The sequence below is a fragment of the Bombus bifarius genome, unplaced genomic scaffold, assembly GCF_011952205.1.
Source record: "Bombus bifarius isolate JDL3187 unplaced genomic scaffold, Bbif_JDL3187 scf7180000010268, whole genome shotgun sequence".
Classification (NCBI taxonomy): Eukaryota; Metazoa; Arthropoda; class Insecta; order Hymenoptera; family Apidae; genus Bombus; species Bombus bifarius.
In genome coordinates, this window is record NW_022885584.1 from 6,358 (window position 1) to 27,291 (window position 20,934).

A 20,934-nucleotide genomic window follows, 5' to 3' on the forward strand; every position below is an offset into this window, starting at 1 on the left:
TAGCCCGAGGGCCCGTTATAAATCTTAAGATTTAGTCAACTAAAGTCCTTCAAACAGACAAACAGTCTTTGTCCCAACTACAGGAAAATAGGGGAGACCTATTTTTCAACGAGCGGCGTCTCCCACTAGCAACTTTCCCTCGAGGGCGGCTAGCATCTTTTTCTAACCACCGATATGGAGATTGACCAATTAGCAGCAACGCCAACTTCCCTTACTTTCTGAACGAAGGCTTTTCTCGACGAATCCGATGATCTCGTGTCCTTAGACACACCCCATCATAGTTTCCCTCTGCAGCATCATCGCGACGGAGAGTCATTCTCTCGTGAAGTCGTATTACTTAGAATCTGTACGCTCGGTGGATATTCCACGTTTTCGCAAAGAGTTCGACTTAGATTCTTGTGAGCACGTACATCTATCATCCCGTTGACCGCTGATTCGTTATTGAACCTAAGACCAACATTACTAGTATCGCGAGTGTCCGACCGCCGCGGTTGATTGTCGGGTCGGTAGCATCCATACTCGTATTAACAGACCGTACCTTCGTTATAACACGACGATGGCCGATTCCAATGAAGATTCATCGAACGCCCACAGCCTTATTCCTGACCCTTCTCCGACATACATATAAATGTAATATATACATGATATTCGACTATAATATATATATATATATATATTCGGTTATAACAAAATGTGGGGATCGACTCTTAAGGAAAACAAATGAAAAATAGAAAAATTGTATTTTCGGCTTTGCTTTCTTTAGGAGTAGTTATGGACAACTAAAAATCGGCCGAAACATCACTGTGCACGATCCTCCTGTGCAAATCTCCTTATACTGATTTACACGAAGTAAAGTTAAGACAGTTCGAACAGTGGGCAGTTCAGAGACCCTTAAATTGAACAACGTATGCGCAACAGCTGTCCGAGCATATGTAATCGAATAAAGAGGCTATTACTTTCGGAAACGTAAACGATTCCAACGTCTTCCGAACTTCTATTTGTTCCTATTACTAGTATTAAGTGACTTTCGTCAAACCTTATGTTCTAGTACAGTAAGACTAACTTTTTCCTCTATTAAGCTGGACGCTGCTGGATCCAGCGAGTTTTGCATTTTTATTGCATTCTTTCGGGTGCCGAGCTTCTCTATATGCTCACATCTCGGCAACCCTAATCCTCCGCTGGCTTTGGGTGTGTAAAAGAACCCAAATGCAGTCGAGGGCTTTAAATGAAGGATCCCTTTGACCTCCTGCCTTATTTCACTGCCTAGTAGCTTTAGTACTCCCTCGCTAGGTGGATTTATTAACAGATTATAAATATAGCGACGGAATATATATTTTGTGAGTAGCTCCATCTTTTGGCTAGGTTTTAGAGATAATTTTCTAGTTCTTTTTATCATACTCAGAATTTCTGGCACGATAATTCCACATCTTAGGCCTTTCCATGGCCCACCTTTGCACGCAGGTACCTGAAGGCCTCATCTGGCTCAAGAGTTGGTCCGCTTTCTACTTCTATCTTTGGGTCCTTGACGTACCAGGTGTCCTTCTTTGAGACCACCTGAAGCATTTTTCCACAGAGATACTCATTCGCAGGCTCTTCAGGTAATCCTGAACCATGTATAGCTGTTCTTGAGCTTCCCTTTTGTCCTTTCCGAGCAGTACAATGTCGTCGGCGGAGGCCAATATAGGGACCTTATTTCTTTTATTAATTTTTATGCCCGCAGTCTTTTCTTCTACTGCCTCCAGCAGCGGCTCCAGGCACAAGTTAAATAGTAGTGGCGACAAGGAATCACCATGTCTAACTCCCCTGAGGATTTCGATCTCGACCCCTGCTCCATTCTTCGCCTTGATCTTGGTCTTGCAATTTTTATACATGTTTTGTATTAGTTCGATCAGCGGGGTCAAGATACCTTTTCTTGACAGACAAGGTTTAATCGCCGAGTGAAGCATCGTATCAAACGCTTTTAAGATGTCTACTATTGTGTAGACACTTCCTTTCTTCTTTTTACTGTGATCAGCGGCTGCATTTAGGAGTTTCACATTTACTTTACATCCGTTTTCGGAGGTGAAGTCCTTCTGTCTTATATTTTGTACGGTACCCCTCCTTATTCTCCCATCGAGAATTGAAAAGACAATTTTGCCGAGAATGAGGCCTATAGTTATAGGCAGCCAATTCTCGGACTTCCTTGCATCCTTGTTTGGTTTAGGTATTAGTGTTGTTCTACTATTTCTCCAACTCTCCGAGAAGTGAGAGGTAAAACCAAGGATGTTGTATAACAGCGCCAATACTGCGGGCAAGCACGAATTAACAGATGTTTATTTTCCAAGCCGTCCGGACACACGGCTGTTTTGTTTCTTATTTTCTTGACCCACTCACTTATTTCTCCGTGATTACTGGAGAAAAATATTCCTGAATAAAATCGGTTTGATGGCCCGATTTCGACCCATAAATCTTTGTATAGGCTTTCCACCTCTTTTGCTTCAGGAGATTGTCTGGCTGGTTCCAAGTAGGCCAAATCGTTATTAGTAATAACGTCGGCTAACTTCCTCGAACGCTCTTTAAATATATCTTGACAAATATATATATTTATCGTTCTTTTGTTTCCACTTCGATCTTTTTTTGAGGGCTTTTTTATTTCCTCATCCCTTGCATTATTTCTTATTAACGCTCTATATAGAGACGTGCCGACAAATTCATTAATTTTCATCGCCAAAATTTCTTTATTTCATCCCACACTTTCTTTAGTTCGTTATATATTTCTCATGTGGGAGAGGTCACTTCGAGGTTTTTTCTATTTCTTTTCTCAGACTGCGCAGCCATTCATGAATCAACTCTTCGCTTACTTCATCATTCCCTATTCGTGTTGGCGCACAGCCTGCATCGACAGGATTGCACCCTCCCTCTGTCTCCTGGGCATCCTCCTGAGGGTTCGCATCCTCATCAATTATCGTTAACTTTTTCCTCTTGTTTTTAATTTGATCTATTTGTTAAGGTATGGGGAAGATTTGGAGAGAACAAAAAGATAAAATTTATTTACAAATTACCTAAATTTAGCTCTACATGTGGATTACTCTCTAAAGGACTTGACAACACACTCGCTTGCTTGTTTGTTTTCTTCTAATAGATCTTTTATCTCAACTGAGACCCGGGCGTCCTTTGACGCTTACATACACTCTAGGGAGGGGATGCATACATGTTTCTGCTCGCTCTTCGCTGCCTCACACTCACAAGTACAATATAAATGTACTATCTATTTAACACAACTATTCCCTTTCTCTTTCCATTTCTAACGGCAGGTTGTGCATTTGACAAAATAAACCACGAAAGTCTACTTCAATCAATGAGAAAACAATTCCCGGAGCAGATATACCATTTAATTAAATCTTACTTCAGCAGCAGAACCTTCGTAGTAAAAATTAAAGATACATACTCTGAAGTTAAAGACATCAAGGCAGGGGTTCCGCAAGGAAGCGTCTTAGAACCAATTCTATACACACTATACACGGCCAACATACCAACAACTACTAATAGCAAGATACTGACATTCGCGGACGACATAGCGGTACTAGTCAGGCACACTGACCCTGCAACAGCAGTCACATCACTACAAGAACATATCACAAAAATAGAAAAGTGGCTTCAAGTTAAACAAATTAAAGCAAACCCCGATAAATGCAACCACATTACATTCGCACTGCAAAAATAGATATCTCCAAATATTATACTGAACGGCACGCACATAATACAAACAAGGCAAGTCAAATACCTAGGACTCCACTTAGATACACGATTCACATGGAAACAGCATATTAAATCTATAATAGACAAAATACAATTAGTTAACAAGTCGAAAATTCAAACTAAGCATAGAAAACAAACTAAAAATATATAAAATGGTCATAAAACCAATCTAGACGTACGGAATAGCACTATGGGGAACAGCAGCAATGAGCCATATAACCAAAATAGAGGCAATGCAATCTAAAATACTCAGAACAATAGTAAACGCGCCATGGTACGTTAGAAACGAGGACATACGGAAAGACCTTGGAATACCAACGGTCAAGGAAGAGATTAGCAGATTCGCAAGAAGGTACAGAGAAAGAATAGCAACGCACCCGAACCGGCTGGCAGCGGAAACGATCAACACAACCATAGAAAGAAGACTAAAAAGGAAACACCCAGCAGATCTCACAAAGGATATATCTTAACAAACACGAAGATGCTACCCCATTGGGGGTAGCCACCCACATGATAATCAAACAGATAAAAAATCCTACCAAATGTCCAAATTGGACAAATTATGAATGTGAAATTTTAAATAAAAAAAAAGTTGGACAAATGTGTCTCTGGTGTTGCCAGTAGGGCTACGTAATATTGTACGACGTTTGTAAATGTCGACGTAGGGTACGCTTCGTGCTGCTTAATCCGAAAGGAAGTGCTTCGTAGAAGATGAATATGTTTGTTGATGTATACATTTCTTTGTCTAGATCGTTAATCTGTAACTACGTAGAATCGTTAACTGCGTAGCTGCTTGTGCCATCGGTTCATGTGTCCCCCCCCCTAACCCGGCCACTTTGTAAGTTACTCGGCGAAACTAAGGTACAAGGAGTCATTTAGTCGTCTTATTTCGTACCGATAACATGAATCGCGTTGCGTCGGGTTTGCAACGTATTGTAACGTATTGGCGGCGTCGGTCTTTTATTACTCCAATAATTTAATCCAATTAAATAAGCACACGCGAAAGCAATAAAATTTTATCAAATAATTTTGTACGGGACGTTAGAGTTCTTGTCCGCCGATTATAATTTTAACGGTCGCGGTAATGTGATCCTATTTAATATTGTTTTGAATATTCTTTTTTTGTATTAGAATCAGTGCATCTCTCAAGAGGACAAAGCTTCTGCAGGAGCTCAAGAATGTAAGTAGTTTTTCATATTGTATGTCAATTTGTTCCCTTTATTATATTTTGTTTGAATTACTGTTAATTATACAATAAAAATGATTGATAATTTAGAAAACTGTAAATGCCCTATTTAATTGAAATAAAGTCTTAACAATAAAGTACAATAAAACTGTCTGATACGCATCAAAAATCACTGAATATTTTGTTCTCAAACTTTTATATTAGAGTTCCAATTTACATATTTATTAGAGTTTAGTCTTTATTGTTGCCAGAGTTTCAAGTTTGTTATTATGTATTACCGATTTTAATATCTTATGTTTTGTTATAGACATATCACTGCTTCAACTTCTTCATCTTCTTCAGGAGTGTTCTAACAGTGGCTCAAAAGCCAAGTATGTAAGTGTTTTTACATGTCATACTTCAATTATGTCTGTTCTATATATTTTTCTTTGATCACTATCAATGAAGAAATACGATTTGATTGGAAATTTGGGAGCATAGCATTTTCTGAGGTTATTCTTTCATTAATATAAAATAAATGTTGAAGTCTTAATACCGAGTTATAAAACAAATGACTAACATACTACAGATTATTTTAGGTTTTACACATTCATATTAGAGTTTCAGTTTTTATACTTATCAAATTTTATTAGAATTTCAATCTTTATTATTGCTAAAGTTACTAAAGTTAATAAACCTTCATTTTTCATTATCTCCAACTTTTCAAATAGTCAGCGATTGCTTGTCGTGTTTTGTTTCGTAACAGATTTTTCGCAACCTCCATTTTTACCATTGGCCTTTCAACGGTTCCTGACTGATGTTAATCTTCCTGACAACATTCGCTGGGATAGCGCAGTATCGATGGTAACGTCCTCTGTTTCTCCGCTTCGAACGGTGAGTCGCATGCATTTCTGTTCTTCTGGTCACTCAATTATGTCGTAGGATAAAAGGTCCGAATCGGCATGGGTGACAGGTTGTATTACGTAGAATTCTTTGCAAGCATAGTGAACACGGGTATCTTTTATACCCGTGAGTAGTAACGCTCTTTTTTTTCAAATTTATTAATTTAGGATAGGTCTTCTTGCACAGCGCGATTATAATAATTAGTTTCTTAACAAATAAGTTAAACATATACACTTGAGAATATATTCGTGTTATTTATAAATATGCATGTTAATATTCCGTATGAATATTTGCAAATGGCAAATATCTACACAAATATTCCTGTATAACATAAATATACTTGATCTTTAGCAATGAATTGATCGCGACAATATTAACTCCTTAACCTACAACTACGGGCAACGATGATCGAACCAAACGTAAATATTACGGGCATAGCCCGTAGTACGATGATCGGACCAAACGTAAATATTACGGGCATTCTCGAACGTAAATCGTAGGTTAAGGGGATAAGTCGCGTTCGTTTATTTCACTTCTCCTAGAATTTAAAATATCACTTAATCGAAGCAATAATTTTGAACACTGCTTCTGCATTTTCGATTATGTGCTTTGATAAAGAGATTATCTGAGATTATTTCTTTCTTAGTAATGTATTTAGAGTCAGTTATTCCATTTGATCGAGTCTCAGTCTTTTTCGCTACCTTCTTCGCAATATTAAAATTTTGTTCTGGTTTATTAAATTAATAAAGTAGAGTTACTTAGTGACTATTAAATGAATAAAGTAGAGTTAATCAGAATCGAAGTAGCAAAATATAAAATCAAAGAATGTTAGTCCGTTAAATAAAAATTACACAAACTAATCATCTTTTCAGATTAGGATTTTCAAGTTTAATCCTTTCCGTGCCCATTGTTAGGACCTGATTCACTAGCCCAGGTGCTACCTGAAAGGGAGAAAGACATTGGGGGCACGATGATCACATTTAATGTAATAATTTCTCAGCCACTAACTATGTGTTAGTGTATCATCCACGACGTATTTTCCACACTGTGTGTGTGTGTGTGTGTGTGTGTGTGTGTGTGCGCGCGCGCGCGCGTGGTTTTCGAAACGAACGTTAATATTGCTTGAGCATGCACGTGCGAACAGATAGCGATCGCTATATGATCGTTGTTCATCCATGTGTACTTGAATCAGCTTCCGCGATTTCTCTTTTTATTTTACCTTTGTACTTTATTTTTTGGTTTGCTATTTAGAAAGTCTCGAGCTTAGATGTAAGTTTCAGCGGGCATTGCGCCCGAAGGAAGAGGAGGCTATGAGCCGAGGAGACCCGACAAACTGCCATAGAAGAGGACAACTACCAATGACTCCTCATCCTCTGGATCATCCGGGGCATAGGACGTCATACTTGTTACTACTTTGTCACTATGCTCGCTTTTAGTATTAGTAGTAGTAGTAGTAGTAGTTCTTTTTATGGCCAATGAAAGGGATGGATGTAACGGGTTAAAACACAAACTAACCGGACAAGAATGGGTGGAGACGCCGCGTCATTTTTCGTTAATAGAAGCGAGCATGCGCAATCGCAGTTACTTGGGCGATCACCTCAGTTCAAGTACATAATAGTTATATCGATAGTGAAACTATGTCGTTACCGTAATTTTAAAAAAGTTATTCTGTTTTAAGGCATGACGGAATATTAATGAGAGTAACCGTACGTAATTACTTTCATTGCTGTAATCATTATAATGTAATGGGAAAACCCGATATTTGGAAAAAGAGCGCCCAATATCACTTTTTTAAAGCATTGTCCGCTTTTAATGGAAATAAAATAATCGTTTTTTTTTCAGTGTTATTTTATTCTATATTAAAAATGAAGTTTGTGTAGCATCGGTTTTTACAGTATTTTCATGAATATCGCGATTCTGTAAACAAAAAGTAATTCTAACTTTGAATATCTCAAAACGGCATTACAAATAACTGTTCGATTGTCGAAAAAAATTATTTTGAATGGCAAGACCTTGGCTTAAAAGTAGCTTCTTATCTTTGGACGTGCGTGTCATAAAACGACCTAGGAAAATTCTCACAATTTTTATTCTTCCCGGTGAAACAGTATTGATGTAAAAGAAACTTATTTGGCTTATATTGGCTATTATATATTTATCCTTAAAAGAATCCCACAATTAGTTGTACAAATTTTGCAATATCTGTGAAATCTTTAAATATTGAAATTTTTATGAAATTATCTTATTGTTAGCGCAAAGTTTGCATCGAATTGAGTTTGCATTTTGAGATTTCAATACAAATATTAGACAAGCTTCTTTCTTTAATCCGTTTCGTTATTCGAAACAACATCAGTCACTTACAATTGTTAATTTGACAAATAAGAACCAGGCAACGTTCTCAATTGTGATAAGCTTAGTTAAGCTGATAAAGCTTCATTGTTTTTGACATATTATAGCATGACTGTTTTATTCTCACGTTTCCTTCAATTTTATCATCGAAATAGAAAAATGATGTTGCGGATAGTCTTTCATCAAAGTGACTATCGAATTGGTTAGCAGAAGATATTGATTTCGGCGATACGCTTATATGTTTTCTATCGAGCTACCTTCGTGTCGTAAACGTTGTTATCGGTCCTTCAAACAGACCCTAACGAGCTGAACTGCGATATTTGCTATACATTTGCAGAAACTAGACGTAAAATGGAAACTGTGGCCGAATGCTAATACTAGTATAGTTATACCGATATAGGTACTGACAGTTGAATTTTCGATTATCGATATTATCAATATGTTCGTTCTGGTATTAATCATATTTCTGATATTCTTGCTTATATTTCAAATTTTCTAGTACTTCTTATTAATTATTTTTTATTTATAATTTACATATTGTTTCTCTAAATGTTGGTATTAAATACTTTATTTTTATTAACAATATTTAACCATCAAAGTAACCCACGCGGAATATTTCATAATTTGAGATTAATTACGTAACTTTAATCTCTACCACTCGAAATCGCCTACCAAGGTTCACGATACATCTTTGAAACTCTTACGCTGCGAAGAGAACAAGGTCATACCTCATAAGTGCGATCCGAGTCAATCTAAATGGAGCAATTAGAGCAACGAATTTATATTCCGGAAACCGTGTTATCGACTTCTGATCACGATCCTCGATCGCGGAGCTGTTAACAACCTCGATGAACTCGAGAACAAAAGTTACGTCTGTCTTTCTCTCTGTAAGATTTCGAGCAAGCGGAGCTCATAAAAATGAATAACATCGAACTGAAGGATCGCGCGACGATCCGCGTACACTAGCGTGTGTGCATTATTCCTGAGAGCCGGGTCAGGGATCAAGAATGAAACGATCAAACGAACGTTGGTTTCACTTCGATATTCAAACGATAATAATTTCCTCTCGTATCGACGACTGCCGCCATTGTTGATTCTCTGGATCGGGCCTGTCGATTCAATGAAATTTCAGTAAAAGCACGCAATTCTTGTTTATCAATACCGTCGATCTTAAGTATTTGGATACGTTACTACGTTAATTTAAATCGAATACTCTGCACTGTTTCTGCTTTTTTTTAATTATTTTATTATAAATTAGTTAACTCGCTCGTATCATATGTGTCTTACATGTAAAATACTAAATATAAAGTAAAATTTATTAGTGTTTTGCGAGAATCGTAACGAGAAGTGGCCCAATTTGGTCAACATACTTAGCAAATAAGCGATTGCAGAACGGATTAAGTAATCGTTTACAAGCCGAAATCGTTCTCTGAATATGATAACCGAGATTGTTGGTTGGCAATATCAAAATAGACTCCCTTAATTGGCTCGATTTCTGGAATAAATCAATCGTTTACCTCCGGAATTGCAATGTTGATAGTACACGGTACCGAACTTCGTTTTGGCACGATTACCTTTTCTCTTGTATCGAAGGGAATATAAATATTTCCCCACTTGATATTCTTTCGCTCGTAAACCAAACGAGCCTTGCATCCTGTGAAAAATTCGGATCCTAAGATTCCGTCTTGATCGATCAGCAATGAGTCATCAACTACATGAAAAATAACTTTTTTTTTTATATTTTACGTGGAGGAAATCCGCACGGACGCCAGACCGCTTCTGGGGAAAGCGGCGTGGTAGTGTCGGACTCCAACCGACTAAAACCTCCACGATAACCGTCCCGGTTGCGATCGAGAGAGGTCCGGGAACCGGTGTGAGCGTCGCAACGGGGCCTCCCCGCGCGCCTAATACCACCGCTGATGGAGCGGTGTATTACCATTGTCACACCGCGTCTCGTCGCCGGAGTCGCCGTGCCAGGCAGCCCAGTTCCCCTACCGGACTGCTTGGCGGCCCCGAGGCGCTGAGACGCCAGCGCCCAAGCCCGAACCCCACGGGGGGGGGGGGCAGCGCATTTCAGCCAACGCTACACGGAGTTCCCAGGCGATCACCCATCCAAGCGCTATCCGTGCCCGACGCTGCTTAACTTTCGTGATCTGACAGGAACGAGTGCACTCAGCGCGGCCAGGGCGTTGGCACACATGAAAAATAATTGGATGGTCCGCAACCTGTATTACTGTCTGCCCCAGGGTGACCAGACTCGCTGCCGTGATTCCTCGAACTTCGATTGATTCTTGCTCGTTGATGATCGCTGAATCGGTAAGGCAGGATTTTTAATGATATTTATTTCTGATCCGGAGTCTAATAGCAAATTAGTTTTAGTTCTCATGTCTGGGGAGACTATTCTTGCGATTGGAGTGCTCGGGGTTTCGTTTATCTTTATCGAAACAATTCGTAGAGGTCTTCTTCCGAAACAGAATCCGATTCTTGCGCATTCTTGGTTGTTTTTCCGTGCTTTGTAGGGGACCACAGACGACGAACTGGCAACATTCCTGGACATGAGTTACTTCAGAATTTTAGTTCCATTAATGCGGGATGAAGTTGCCTGTCCGGTGTGAAAAGAGGGAAATACACCTACTTTTTATGACGCTGCAAGACCTGGACAGGCATCTTAATGAAAACCATGTACAGACCCCAATTCAATGGGGCTGTATCAAATGTGATAAAAGTTTCCCTAAGCTCCATGGTGCACAGTCTCATATTCCTAAATGTAGAGACCCCAGGGAATATCGCTAGGGTCAACTCAATTGTGACGCTTGCCCCAGGAGCTTCGGATCCCAAAGAGCTCTATCGACCAATGAACGACGCGGGCACCCTGCTGTGGGAAATATAAATAGAAGCGGAATGGACTCCCCCTTATGAGGCCCCCTTAATGAGGCAAGTGGTAGACTATGGAAAGCAGATGAGATTGCCCTCCTGAAGGAGCTGGATGTAACTTATAGAATTCACAAATACCCCGATGTTGAAATGAGCAAAATTTTGACAACTAAAACAGCGAAACAAATTAGAAATAAGAGAGGAACGCTAAAGATAGCTAATGTCGAAGGGGACCTTCCGGAGGAAGCCTCAATGACAGAGGACGGGTGCGATCTCGTTGTCCCGTCCATGGCGTCTACGCGCCAAGAAATAAGCGTTAATAGCGTAGAAACGGTTCACGAGTGGAGGCAATGCCTCGCTAAAGAAATCGAAAGACAAGCCGAGGTACCCCCTGTTTTAAGGGATGCTTATATTCGGCTGAGAGAGATTTGGGACAAGGGGAGAGACAATAAGTCGGAATTGATTAAGCAAGTCATGGATACGTTTATACAATTTTATATGGAGCTCTTAAAAATAACAGTAGTGAAAAGAACAAGCTCTTAGAGAAACAAAAGGGTAAGAACCATAGACAGGATGGTGGAAAAAGGACTATTAAAAATAGAAGAAAAAGGTACTCCTACGCACGTTGCCAGGAGATCTTTTATGAGTGCCCCAGAAAGTTGGCTGATGCCATAATTAACGATGATTTGGCTTATCTGGAACCAACCAGAAAGCCGCCACATGCGGTGGATATAAAACAGTTATATGAATCTCTGTGGGGAAGAACTGGGCCCACAAATTTGGAACTGCCTTCAGAACTGCAGAGAGCTTCAGAACTGTTTTTGAACAACTATTTTATGCCCGTTACCATCGAACAGATTGAGGGAAAAATTAAAAGAAAGAGGAGCAAGACAGCGGCAGAGCCAGACGGATTGTTAAAAGAAAAGTTGTTAATGCCTGGCCTGCTTGCAATTTTGGCTAACTTATTTAATATATTATGGTATGGTTCCTATTTTCCGACCGCATGGAAGGAAAATAGGACAACTTTAATACCTAAAGCCACTAAAGATGGAAATATGGTCGAGAACTGGCGATCAATTACGATCGGCCCAAGTTTGGGCCGAATTTTCTCATCAATCCTCGATAGACGGCTAAGACGACCCCGTCTTACACCCGTAGACTGGAGCTCGAGACAAAAAGGATATACATCAGAGAGTGGATGTAAGATAAATATTGAATTGCTTAATGCGGCTCTGAATTATAACAAAAGAAATCGAGGGGAGTGTACACAATAGTGGATATTTCGAAAGCCTTCGATACTATACCCCATTCTGCAATAAAACTGTGTCTGGCTAGAAAAGGCGTTCCAACTCCCATAATGGAATTAATAAGCAAAATGTATAATGGATGTAAGATGACTACAAAAACTAATAATATTATAGGGGTCGAGGTAGAAATTCTCAGAGAAGTTAAGCAGGGCAATCCTGCTTTTTAATCTATGTCTTGAGCCGCTGCTTGAAACAATTGAGAAGAATACCTGTGGCATCAATATTAATGAAGCAAACAAAGTCTCGGTACTGGCCTTCGCAGATGATATCGACTTTCTTGGGGAAGATGAAAGGGAGGCACAAAGCCAGATGGACGAGCTTCACAGATACCTGGAGAGGCTTGGCATGAATATATCAGCCCATAAAAATTAAACATTCCAGGTGATAACCAAGAAGGATACCTGGTTTATTAAAGACCAGGCAATTAAAGTTGACAATGAAAGGATACCGGGTATAGATCTAGACCAAGTCTTGAGGTATTTGGCGCTAAGATAGGGCCTTGGAAAGGCATCCATTGTGGCATTATAATGCCCGAGATTCTGAGCATGGTGAGAAGAGTAAGGGAGCCATGGCAGAAGATAGAATTATTGACCAAATATATCTTCCCTCGATATATATATTATCTGCTGATAAATCCCCCGAGTGAAGGCGTTTTAAAGCTTATGGATAACCAGGTCAGGCAAGAAATAAAAACGATACTGCACCTGTTACCATCTACTCCCACTGGATTTTTCTACGCTCCAAAGAACTGTGGGGGATTAGGGCTACCGAGATTCGAACATATTGTAAAGCTCGGTACCCTAAGGAGCGCTTTAAAAATCAAAAGCTCAATAGATCCAGCAGTGGCAAGTTTAATTGGAGACGACGAGGAGACAAAATTAAAGAAAATTGCTAACTCCCTGAGAATAAATTGACCAGCCAGCTTGGAAGATGTGGAGAAGGCAAAGAGAAGGTTAAAAGAAGAGCACATTAAGGAGTGGGCAGGATTAAAAAGTCCGGGCCAAGGCGTCGCTGACTTTGTGAAAGAAAAAGTGAGCAACGTGTGGCTTAGGGAGTACCATTCGCTAAAGCCATCCCGCTTGATCGATGCCTTGCGTTTGAGAACGAACACCATTGGCCCCGGAACCACCTTAGCCCGGGCGAACAAAAATATCGATGTAACGTGTAGAAGGTGCCATGCCCAACCGGAAACCTTGGGGCATGTGCTATGGTTATGCCAGTTCACAAAGGGCCTTCGCATTAAAAGGCACGATGAAGTTAAAAACTTTGTAGCCAATAAACTAAGAAAGCGAGATGAGGTATTTGTTGAGCCAACAATAATGGTGAGGGGTAATCGTTACAAGCCGGATCTCGTAGTCAAAAACGAGCAACGGCTTTACGTGGTCGACGTTACAGTCCGCTACGAGAATAGAGATTACCTCCTGAAACCGTACAAAGAAAAGGTTGACAAATACCTCCCATGTTTGGAACACCTTAAATCAATATATGGCTCGAAAGAAGGACGAATAATACCAGTAGTGCTTGGTAGTAGAGGGACTGTTACTATAAAAACCAAGGAAAGTTCATACGAACTGGGATTAAATAACAATAAAATTAAGACAATAGTAATACACGTGCTTAGGAGCTTCATTGTAATTGGCAACATATTTTTAGATGGTTAAAATTGTTTTCAACCTAACTTATTAAATTATTTATTTATTTCTGTATTTATTTATATGCTGTTTAATTTAATTTGTGTTTATTTATTATAATGGAATTGTACATATTGAATATTGACTATTGTCAGTTTTAAGAAATTATAAGTCCCTACGAGGGGACACCTCGGAAGAATGGAGCCTCATTAAGAGGCTCCACAGGTTTTAGGCTGACAAGCAACATGCCGCCTTCAAACGGTGTATTGGGAAGCCTCGGAGAGTCATAGGTGCTCAGGGACAGGGGAGATTTCGGCCTTGTCTGCCCAAGTTGCACTCCTACATCCCTATGGTACTGGTATGGGTAATATGTGCGTCGTGTTGGCATGAGGTATTGTCCCCCGGACGCAGCGCCCATGACGCGGAGTGCGACGACGAAGGAGCGGAAGACTAATTTCAATAATCGGCTTGCCGATTCAACGGTTTTGAATATGTTTCAAACCGTGAAGTTGAGAACTACCATCATCGTCATAATAAGGAACCCATTACTTTGGTGGTTTATGATGACGAAGAGGCCTTACTGGTTTATGAATTGGATATGATCGGATTAAGTCTTAAGGAGCAGAATAATTTAAATTCGCTAGGATAAGTAATAGAAATTCAGCCTCGGACGCGGTGCCTCTCGGTCTCTCGACTTATCTATTTATTTATTTACATAATAAAGAGCTATTAATAAGGGAAGAGCGTACCTTAGGATGTTGTGATTATTGATGACTGCCTAGGGTCATGCGATAGAGGATCGGATGTCTGTAATGTATGAGTTTTAGTGAAATGGATTAAATTGCTTACCTACTCATTTATTTGATGATTAGTTATTGATACGACAAGGTACTTACTTCCATGAGGTAATGATAAATCTGATGATGGCTTTGTCATGCGAAAGAAGTCTTGATGCCTGAGGTTGCGCTAACCTAACGATGACCTGGTCTCATAATGATTGTTTCGACCATTCGCGGGGAGACGCGATCGCGAGAAAGCACGTCAACGGGAGTCGTAAATTCCCGTTACGATTGGATAATCGACGTCACGAAATGATCGATCCCCTATTTCGGTTAGGATAATAGAGGTAGTTAAATTGAATATGACACTGATGTAACAAGTTATAAATCACAATTTATTCCAACAACTTTGTAAAGAAGATAGTTACGCTGGTGCGTATGTATAAGATAAGTAAGTAACTGATCTACGGGTGTAAACCCGCTCAAAAGGTTGTTGACTGTTTGAAAGATGGAAAGTCAGTGAAGTTTGGTGACGATGATGTGGCGGAGGAAAGCTAAGGACGGGTGTGTCTAGTGCACGGGACCATCGGATTTGTTGATGACGATTTTGGCTAAGAGAGTGAGGGAAATAGGCTTCGTTGTTAATTGGTTATTTACTATGGTGGTGGGTGAAGAAGGATGCTAACCGCCCTCGAGATAAAGTTGTTAGTGAGAGACCTAATACGCGAGAAAAGGCAACTGTCCCGTGTCAACGTGTGGTGAACAATAAACTTTGGGAAACAATTCAGTGAAAAAATATCTGTTCGGTCTGAAGGACCTCAACTAGAAAATTTCTAAGATTTATGGAGGGTACTTGAGACTACTGATGGGACGCAGTAAGGATCCTGAAGACATCTGGCTGCCATCTTGCCCGCGGTGTGTGGCCTGGTTTAGGTAGAGTGTCGCCTGACGTAACAGTATGAATTATTAATAAGTGCATAGACATAAATAAGTACATGAATATGTGGTCAAATACATTAGAGGATAATTATGAAAGAATGTAATATATGTATATGTCCGAGATGAAAGGACATCGAAGCCCCCCCCCCCGTAGGAACTTCAGGATAATCCCCTAACATTGTAATCTAGAGTCTGCTATAGTTGTAATTAAACAATCGTAATTATTCAATCCGATTAGTGACAGTGAGCTGTGGCTCGAGGCGACAGTCTGTCGCCCAACGTAGCCGCGGTCAATGGGACGGGCGCTTCGTCTACTAAAGGTGTGGAGTGATAATATGACCCTCATTAAAGGAAATACCCATAGAGGTACCTGACAGTAAAACATACCAACGGTTCCTTCGGACAATGAATACCAGATGTTGAGGCACTTACACAGCACAAGTTCAGACGAACCTGAACTGCGTTTGCAAAAAACACGGTTCGGTTGGGTAATCGGGGCGAGTCCAACGTCCCAAACCGCGATAAATACGGTCCACGCAACCACAACGGCTTTGCAAGGGGATCTCGCGCGGTTTTGGGAGATCGACGAGGGACTGGCCACTACTCATCTTTCGGAATCTGAACGACTATGTGAGGAACATTTCCGAAACCATGTCCGACGAACCAAGGAAGGCAGATACGTCGTTGCATTACCATTCAACGAAAAACTTTCGTCACTAGCATCATCGAAGGCCGCTGCAATGAGCAGGCTCGCCTCTCTTCATCGTCGATTCCAACGCGATAACCAGTATGAAACCGCGTATAGTACGCTGATCCAAGAATATTTAGACTTGGGTCACATGACGAAGATCAACACGGATCAGTCCACCGACCATGGGTATTATCTATCACATCACGGCGTGATCAAGGAGTCGAGCGACACCACCAAACTCTGGGTTGTATTCGACGGATCAGCATCAAGCACCACTGGAGTTTCCTTAAACGATGCCCTTCATACTGGCCCGAAACTACAAGAGGACTTGAGAAACATCTTATTGAGATTCCGGTCATTTCAATATGTCCTTACCGGCGATATCGAAAAAATGTATCGGCAATTCATCATACGTCCAGAAGATCGTACTTATCCAAAAATTTTGTGGCGCGCCGATGACGGAGAGATCGAAACTTACTGACTCAATACCGTAACGTTCGGTCTATCCGCAGCACCGCATCTAGCCATTCGATGTCTTAAGCAATTGACAGAAGACGAGGGACCTCTATTTCCGATAGCAGCGCAGATCCTGCAGCGAGACTTCTATGTCAACGATGCGTTGACCGGAGCCGATACGAAGGACGAATCCCTATCAGTGAGGAATGACCTAACTGTTAGGGAAGTGATACATTTACACTGTACATGAGAGTGTGTGTGTAAGGGTTAGAGGGCGTCAAGGTCTTAGTGGAGACAAAAGACTGTTGCCAGATGTTAGAAGAATCTAGTATAGTCGGTTGGCGACAAGCGTGCGTGCAAGACGTTCTTCAAAGTGTAATATAGATGTATAACTGTAGTGTGTGAAATATAGTCAATAATTTGTATTCCCAAATCCTCGAATTTCCTTAATATGGTAGCAGAGCGTGGTTACTAGTTTTGCAAGATATTTAGTGCGTGGTTACGATCTTGCGAGTAAGTTTTCAGTAAAGAAAAAAAAAACTTTCAGAGAAAAAAAAAAATATACTTCGAGCACGTAGGAACGCTTGAGTAAGAAAAGAAAAAAAAGAAGAATCAATTAAAATGGAGAGATCGGAAATCATGATACCTATATTCGATGGTGAGGATTATGGAATGTGGAAGCAAAGAATCACGATGTTTCTCAAATATAAGGAATGCGAGGCTGTTACAACTAGAATGAAGAACGAAAAAGACGATGAAGACTGGGACAAAAAGGATTTGAAGGCGATAAATATAATTTATAGTGCAATATCGAACAGACAATTGGAGTATGTTAGGGAAGGAAAAACGGCGTATGATATAATAAAAAGGTTCGATGAAATGTACTTGAAAGAGTCGACGGCACTGCAGATCGTATGCAGAAGGAGATTGGAAAACATAAGACTGGAGAACTACAGTGATTCAGCATCATTCTTTAACGATTTTGAAAAATTAATCAATGAATTAAACAGTGTGGGCGCACAAGTAAGTGAGAGGGAAAAGCTGAATTACATGCTGAATACATTACCCGAAGAATACAGCTACATAGCGGACATAATAGACGCATTGAAAGAAGAGGATCAAACGGTAGCGTATGTGAAAAATAAAATAGAGATAGCAGAGAAGAACAATAAATCCAATCGAGGAGAAAGGCAAACCAACGCCTTTTCTGCAAAAAAGGAAGGATGCTTCAGATGTGGAAGATTAGGACACTTTGCGAGAGAGTGTCAAAATGGCGTCCAAGCGGGAAGCAGTAACGGCTATTGGCATGGGCCAACACGTGGTCGAAGCAGAGGAAGAGGGAACAAAGGCAATACGAGCAGGGGACGTGGAAACTTTCATCGTCAATCAACAACCGGCACGGGCGAGCATGGAAACTCAAGAGCAGGCATATGGACAGCAACGGCGCACGCAGCAAACAGCAGTGAGACGAATGAAATAAGTAAAAACGAAATAGTGTGGCTATTAGATAGCGGTTGTACCGATCACATAATTAATAATATAAATTATTTCGATAAATCTATCGACCTAAAAGAACCGGTAAATATATATTTAGGCGATAATAGACCGATAAAAGCGACAAAAGTTGGGAATGTTATAAGTTATTTTGAAGCATTCGGAAAACAAAATGAAATAAATATGAGGAAAGTATTTTACGCGAAAGAAATGTCCGCAAATTTGATTAGTTTAGGTAAACTAACAGACAATAAGAATACGGTTATTTCCAAAGGAAATATTGCGAAAGTAATAGATGAGGATAATATATTTACAGCTGTAGCGTTCAAAGAGAATGGGACATATAGAATAAAAAGTATATTGAAAGGGAAGAAGCACTTAGTAAACAGCGCCGAACGTAGTGGTATGAGTAAAAAGGAAAGATGGCATAAATATTAAATACTTGGCGTAAATTTATGGCGTAAATTTTAAATACTTAAAGATTTTGGGTAAAGAGCAGCTAGTGACTGGCATACCGAATGAATTTGAAAAGGAACTTTTGAAATGTAGGGTGTGTATAGAAAGCAAAATGCATAACTTACCTTTCAAAAATAATCGAACTAAGGCTAGGGAAATAATGGAAATTATTCATACGGACGTATGTGGTCCCTTTAAGACTACCGGATTCAATGGAGAAAAATATTTTATTTCATTTATCGATGATTATAGTAAAATAACTAGGATCTATTGTATAAAATCAAAAGATGAGGTCTTTGATTCTTTCGTACAGTTCGTAAATGAAGCCGAAAATTTAACGGGCAAGAGGTTAAAAATATTAAGATGCGATAATGGCAAAGAATATTTAAATAATCGAATTTATAAATTTGCTAGGGATAAAGGTATAAGAATAAATAATTGCCCAACATACGTACATGAATTAAACGGGACAGCGGAAAGGTATAATAGAACAGTGATGGATATGGCGCGGTGCTTGTTAGCGGAAGCGAAAGTACATAAAAGGTACTGGCCGGAAATAGTTTGTACAGCGGTATACTTGAAAAATCGAATATTAGCGAATACTATAGAGAGAAAGACACCTTTTGAAATATTCTTCGGGAGTAAACCAAGTGTTAAAAATCTACATCTATATGGAAGTAAAGTTTTTGTAAGAAGGCCAGAACAAAAAAGAGTTTCCAAATGGGACAAGAAGGCAGATATGGGAATTCTATTAGGATATAGTGAAGTAGGATACAGAGTCTTATTAGGTGGGAAAATAACAATAGCTAGACATGTAGAGGTCATAGAGACAGACACTAAATGTATCGGTTTTGAGGAAAATTCATTAGAGGCAGATAGAAATGATAGCGAAGATAACTATTCATTGGATGGTATGGATAAGGAAGAGTTAGAAGGTAGGAAAGATGAAAATAATAGTAGTATTGAAAGCTCAAACACTCCTAGGAGATCTACACGTATTAAGAAAACTCCAGTAAGGTATCCAGAAAAGGAAAATATTTGCGAGATTCATGCAAATTATTGTAAAGTAGATATCCCTCGTACATTTGAGGAGGCGATTTGTTGCGAAAATAATGAAGTTTGGAAACAGGCTATGGATAAGGAAATAGAATGTCTCTATAAGAATAAAACTTGGAAATTGGTAGAAAGGGTAAAATGCAAAGAAGTATTATATGTAAAATGGGTTTACACGAAAAAATCAGAGGACAGGTATAAGGCTAGATTAGTGGTAAGGGGATTTCAACAAAGAAACGTAGCCGATGACATATATTCTCCAGTGGCGAGTAATCAGACCTTTAAGATATTGGTATCATATTGTTGTCAAAATGGATTAATAATTGAGCAAATGGATGTAGAAACTGCCTTTTTAAATGGTGAAGTAACCTCGGAGGTATATGTAAATCAACCAAAGGGATATGCGGACGGAACGAATAGAGTTTGTAAATTATCGAAAGCGCTTTATGGGTTAAAAGAAAGTCCGAGGGACTGGTATGAGTGTTTTGATAAGTATGTGACGAGATTAGGTTTTAAGAAGAACAATATAGAGCTGTGCCTATATACTTATGGAGAGGGAGAAAATGTTGTTCATTTGTTAATATACGTAGACGATTTGTTGATTTGTAGTAAAAACAAAGGGAAGATACAAAGTGTAAAAAAATTATTTACTGATAAATTTGAAATGAAAGATTTAGGTGAAGTAAAAGAATATCTTGGAATAAATATAGAGTATGATTATTTATAAAATGAAATGAGATTAAGTCAAAAGAAATACATAGAATCATTAGCAAACAAATATAAATTACATAATAGCAAATTGTACTGTACACCTATGCAGACCAACTTAAAAATTGAAAAAGCTGAGATAAATAGAGAGGACATTGGATACAAGAATTTAATTGGCGCATTGCTGTATATTAGTGTAAATACCAGACCCGATATAAGTTATAGTGTGAATTATCTGAGTAGATTTCAAGATTGTTGTAACGAGACACATTTTAAATATGCCTTGCGAATATTGAAATATTTGTACCGGACTAGAGATTTAGGGCTACATTATAAAAGAAATGAAAAGTGCGAAACGATAGATTGTTATGTGGACGCTGATTGGGCAGGAGAT

The 20,934-nt window shown here is 39.4% G+C and overlaps 1 protein-coding gene, 1 long non-coding RNA gene and 1 pseudogene across 2 annotated transcripts; 2 read left to right on the top strand and 1 right to left on the bottom strand.

Moving 5' to 3' along the window:
• The first annotated feature begins 4,870 nt into the window (after nt 1–4,870).
• Nucleotides 4,871–6,014, top strand: LOC117216261. The gene is made up of 3 exons (XR_004489338.1): nt 4,871–4,918; nt 5,232–5,299; nt 5,670–6,014. It is a non-coding gene; the product is annotated as an uncharacterized LOC117216261 (long non-coding RNA).
• Nucleotides 6,015–10,227: 4,213 nt separating this feature from the next.
• LOC117216266 lies at nt 10,228–10,346 on the bottom strand (annotated as a pseudogene).
• A 5,752-nt stretch (nt 10,347–16,098) lies between these two features.
• On the top strand, nt 16,099–16,854 carry LOC117216263. Its single transcript, XM_033462844.1, has one exon. It carries the CDS (start codon nt 16,099–16,101, stop codon nt 16,852–16,854), a length of 756 nt encoding a protein of 251 aa, XP_033318735.1.
• Nucleotides 16,855–20,934: the final 4,080 nt, after the last annotated feature.

Coding starts and splice junctions, on each gene's coding strand:
- LOC117216263 (XM_033462844.1), top strand. CDS start 16,099: ATGTTGAGGCACTTACACAGCACAAGTTCAGACGAACCTGAACTGCGT.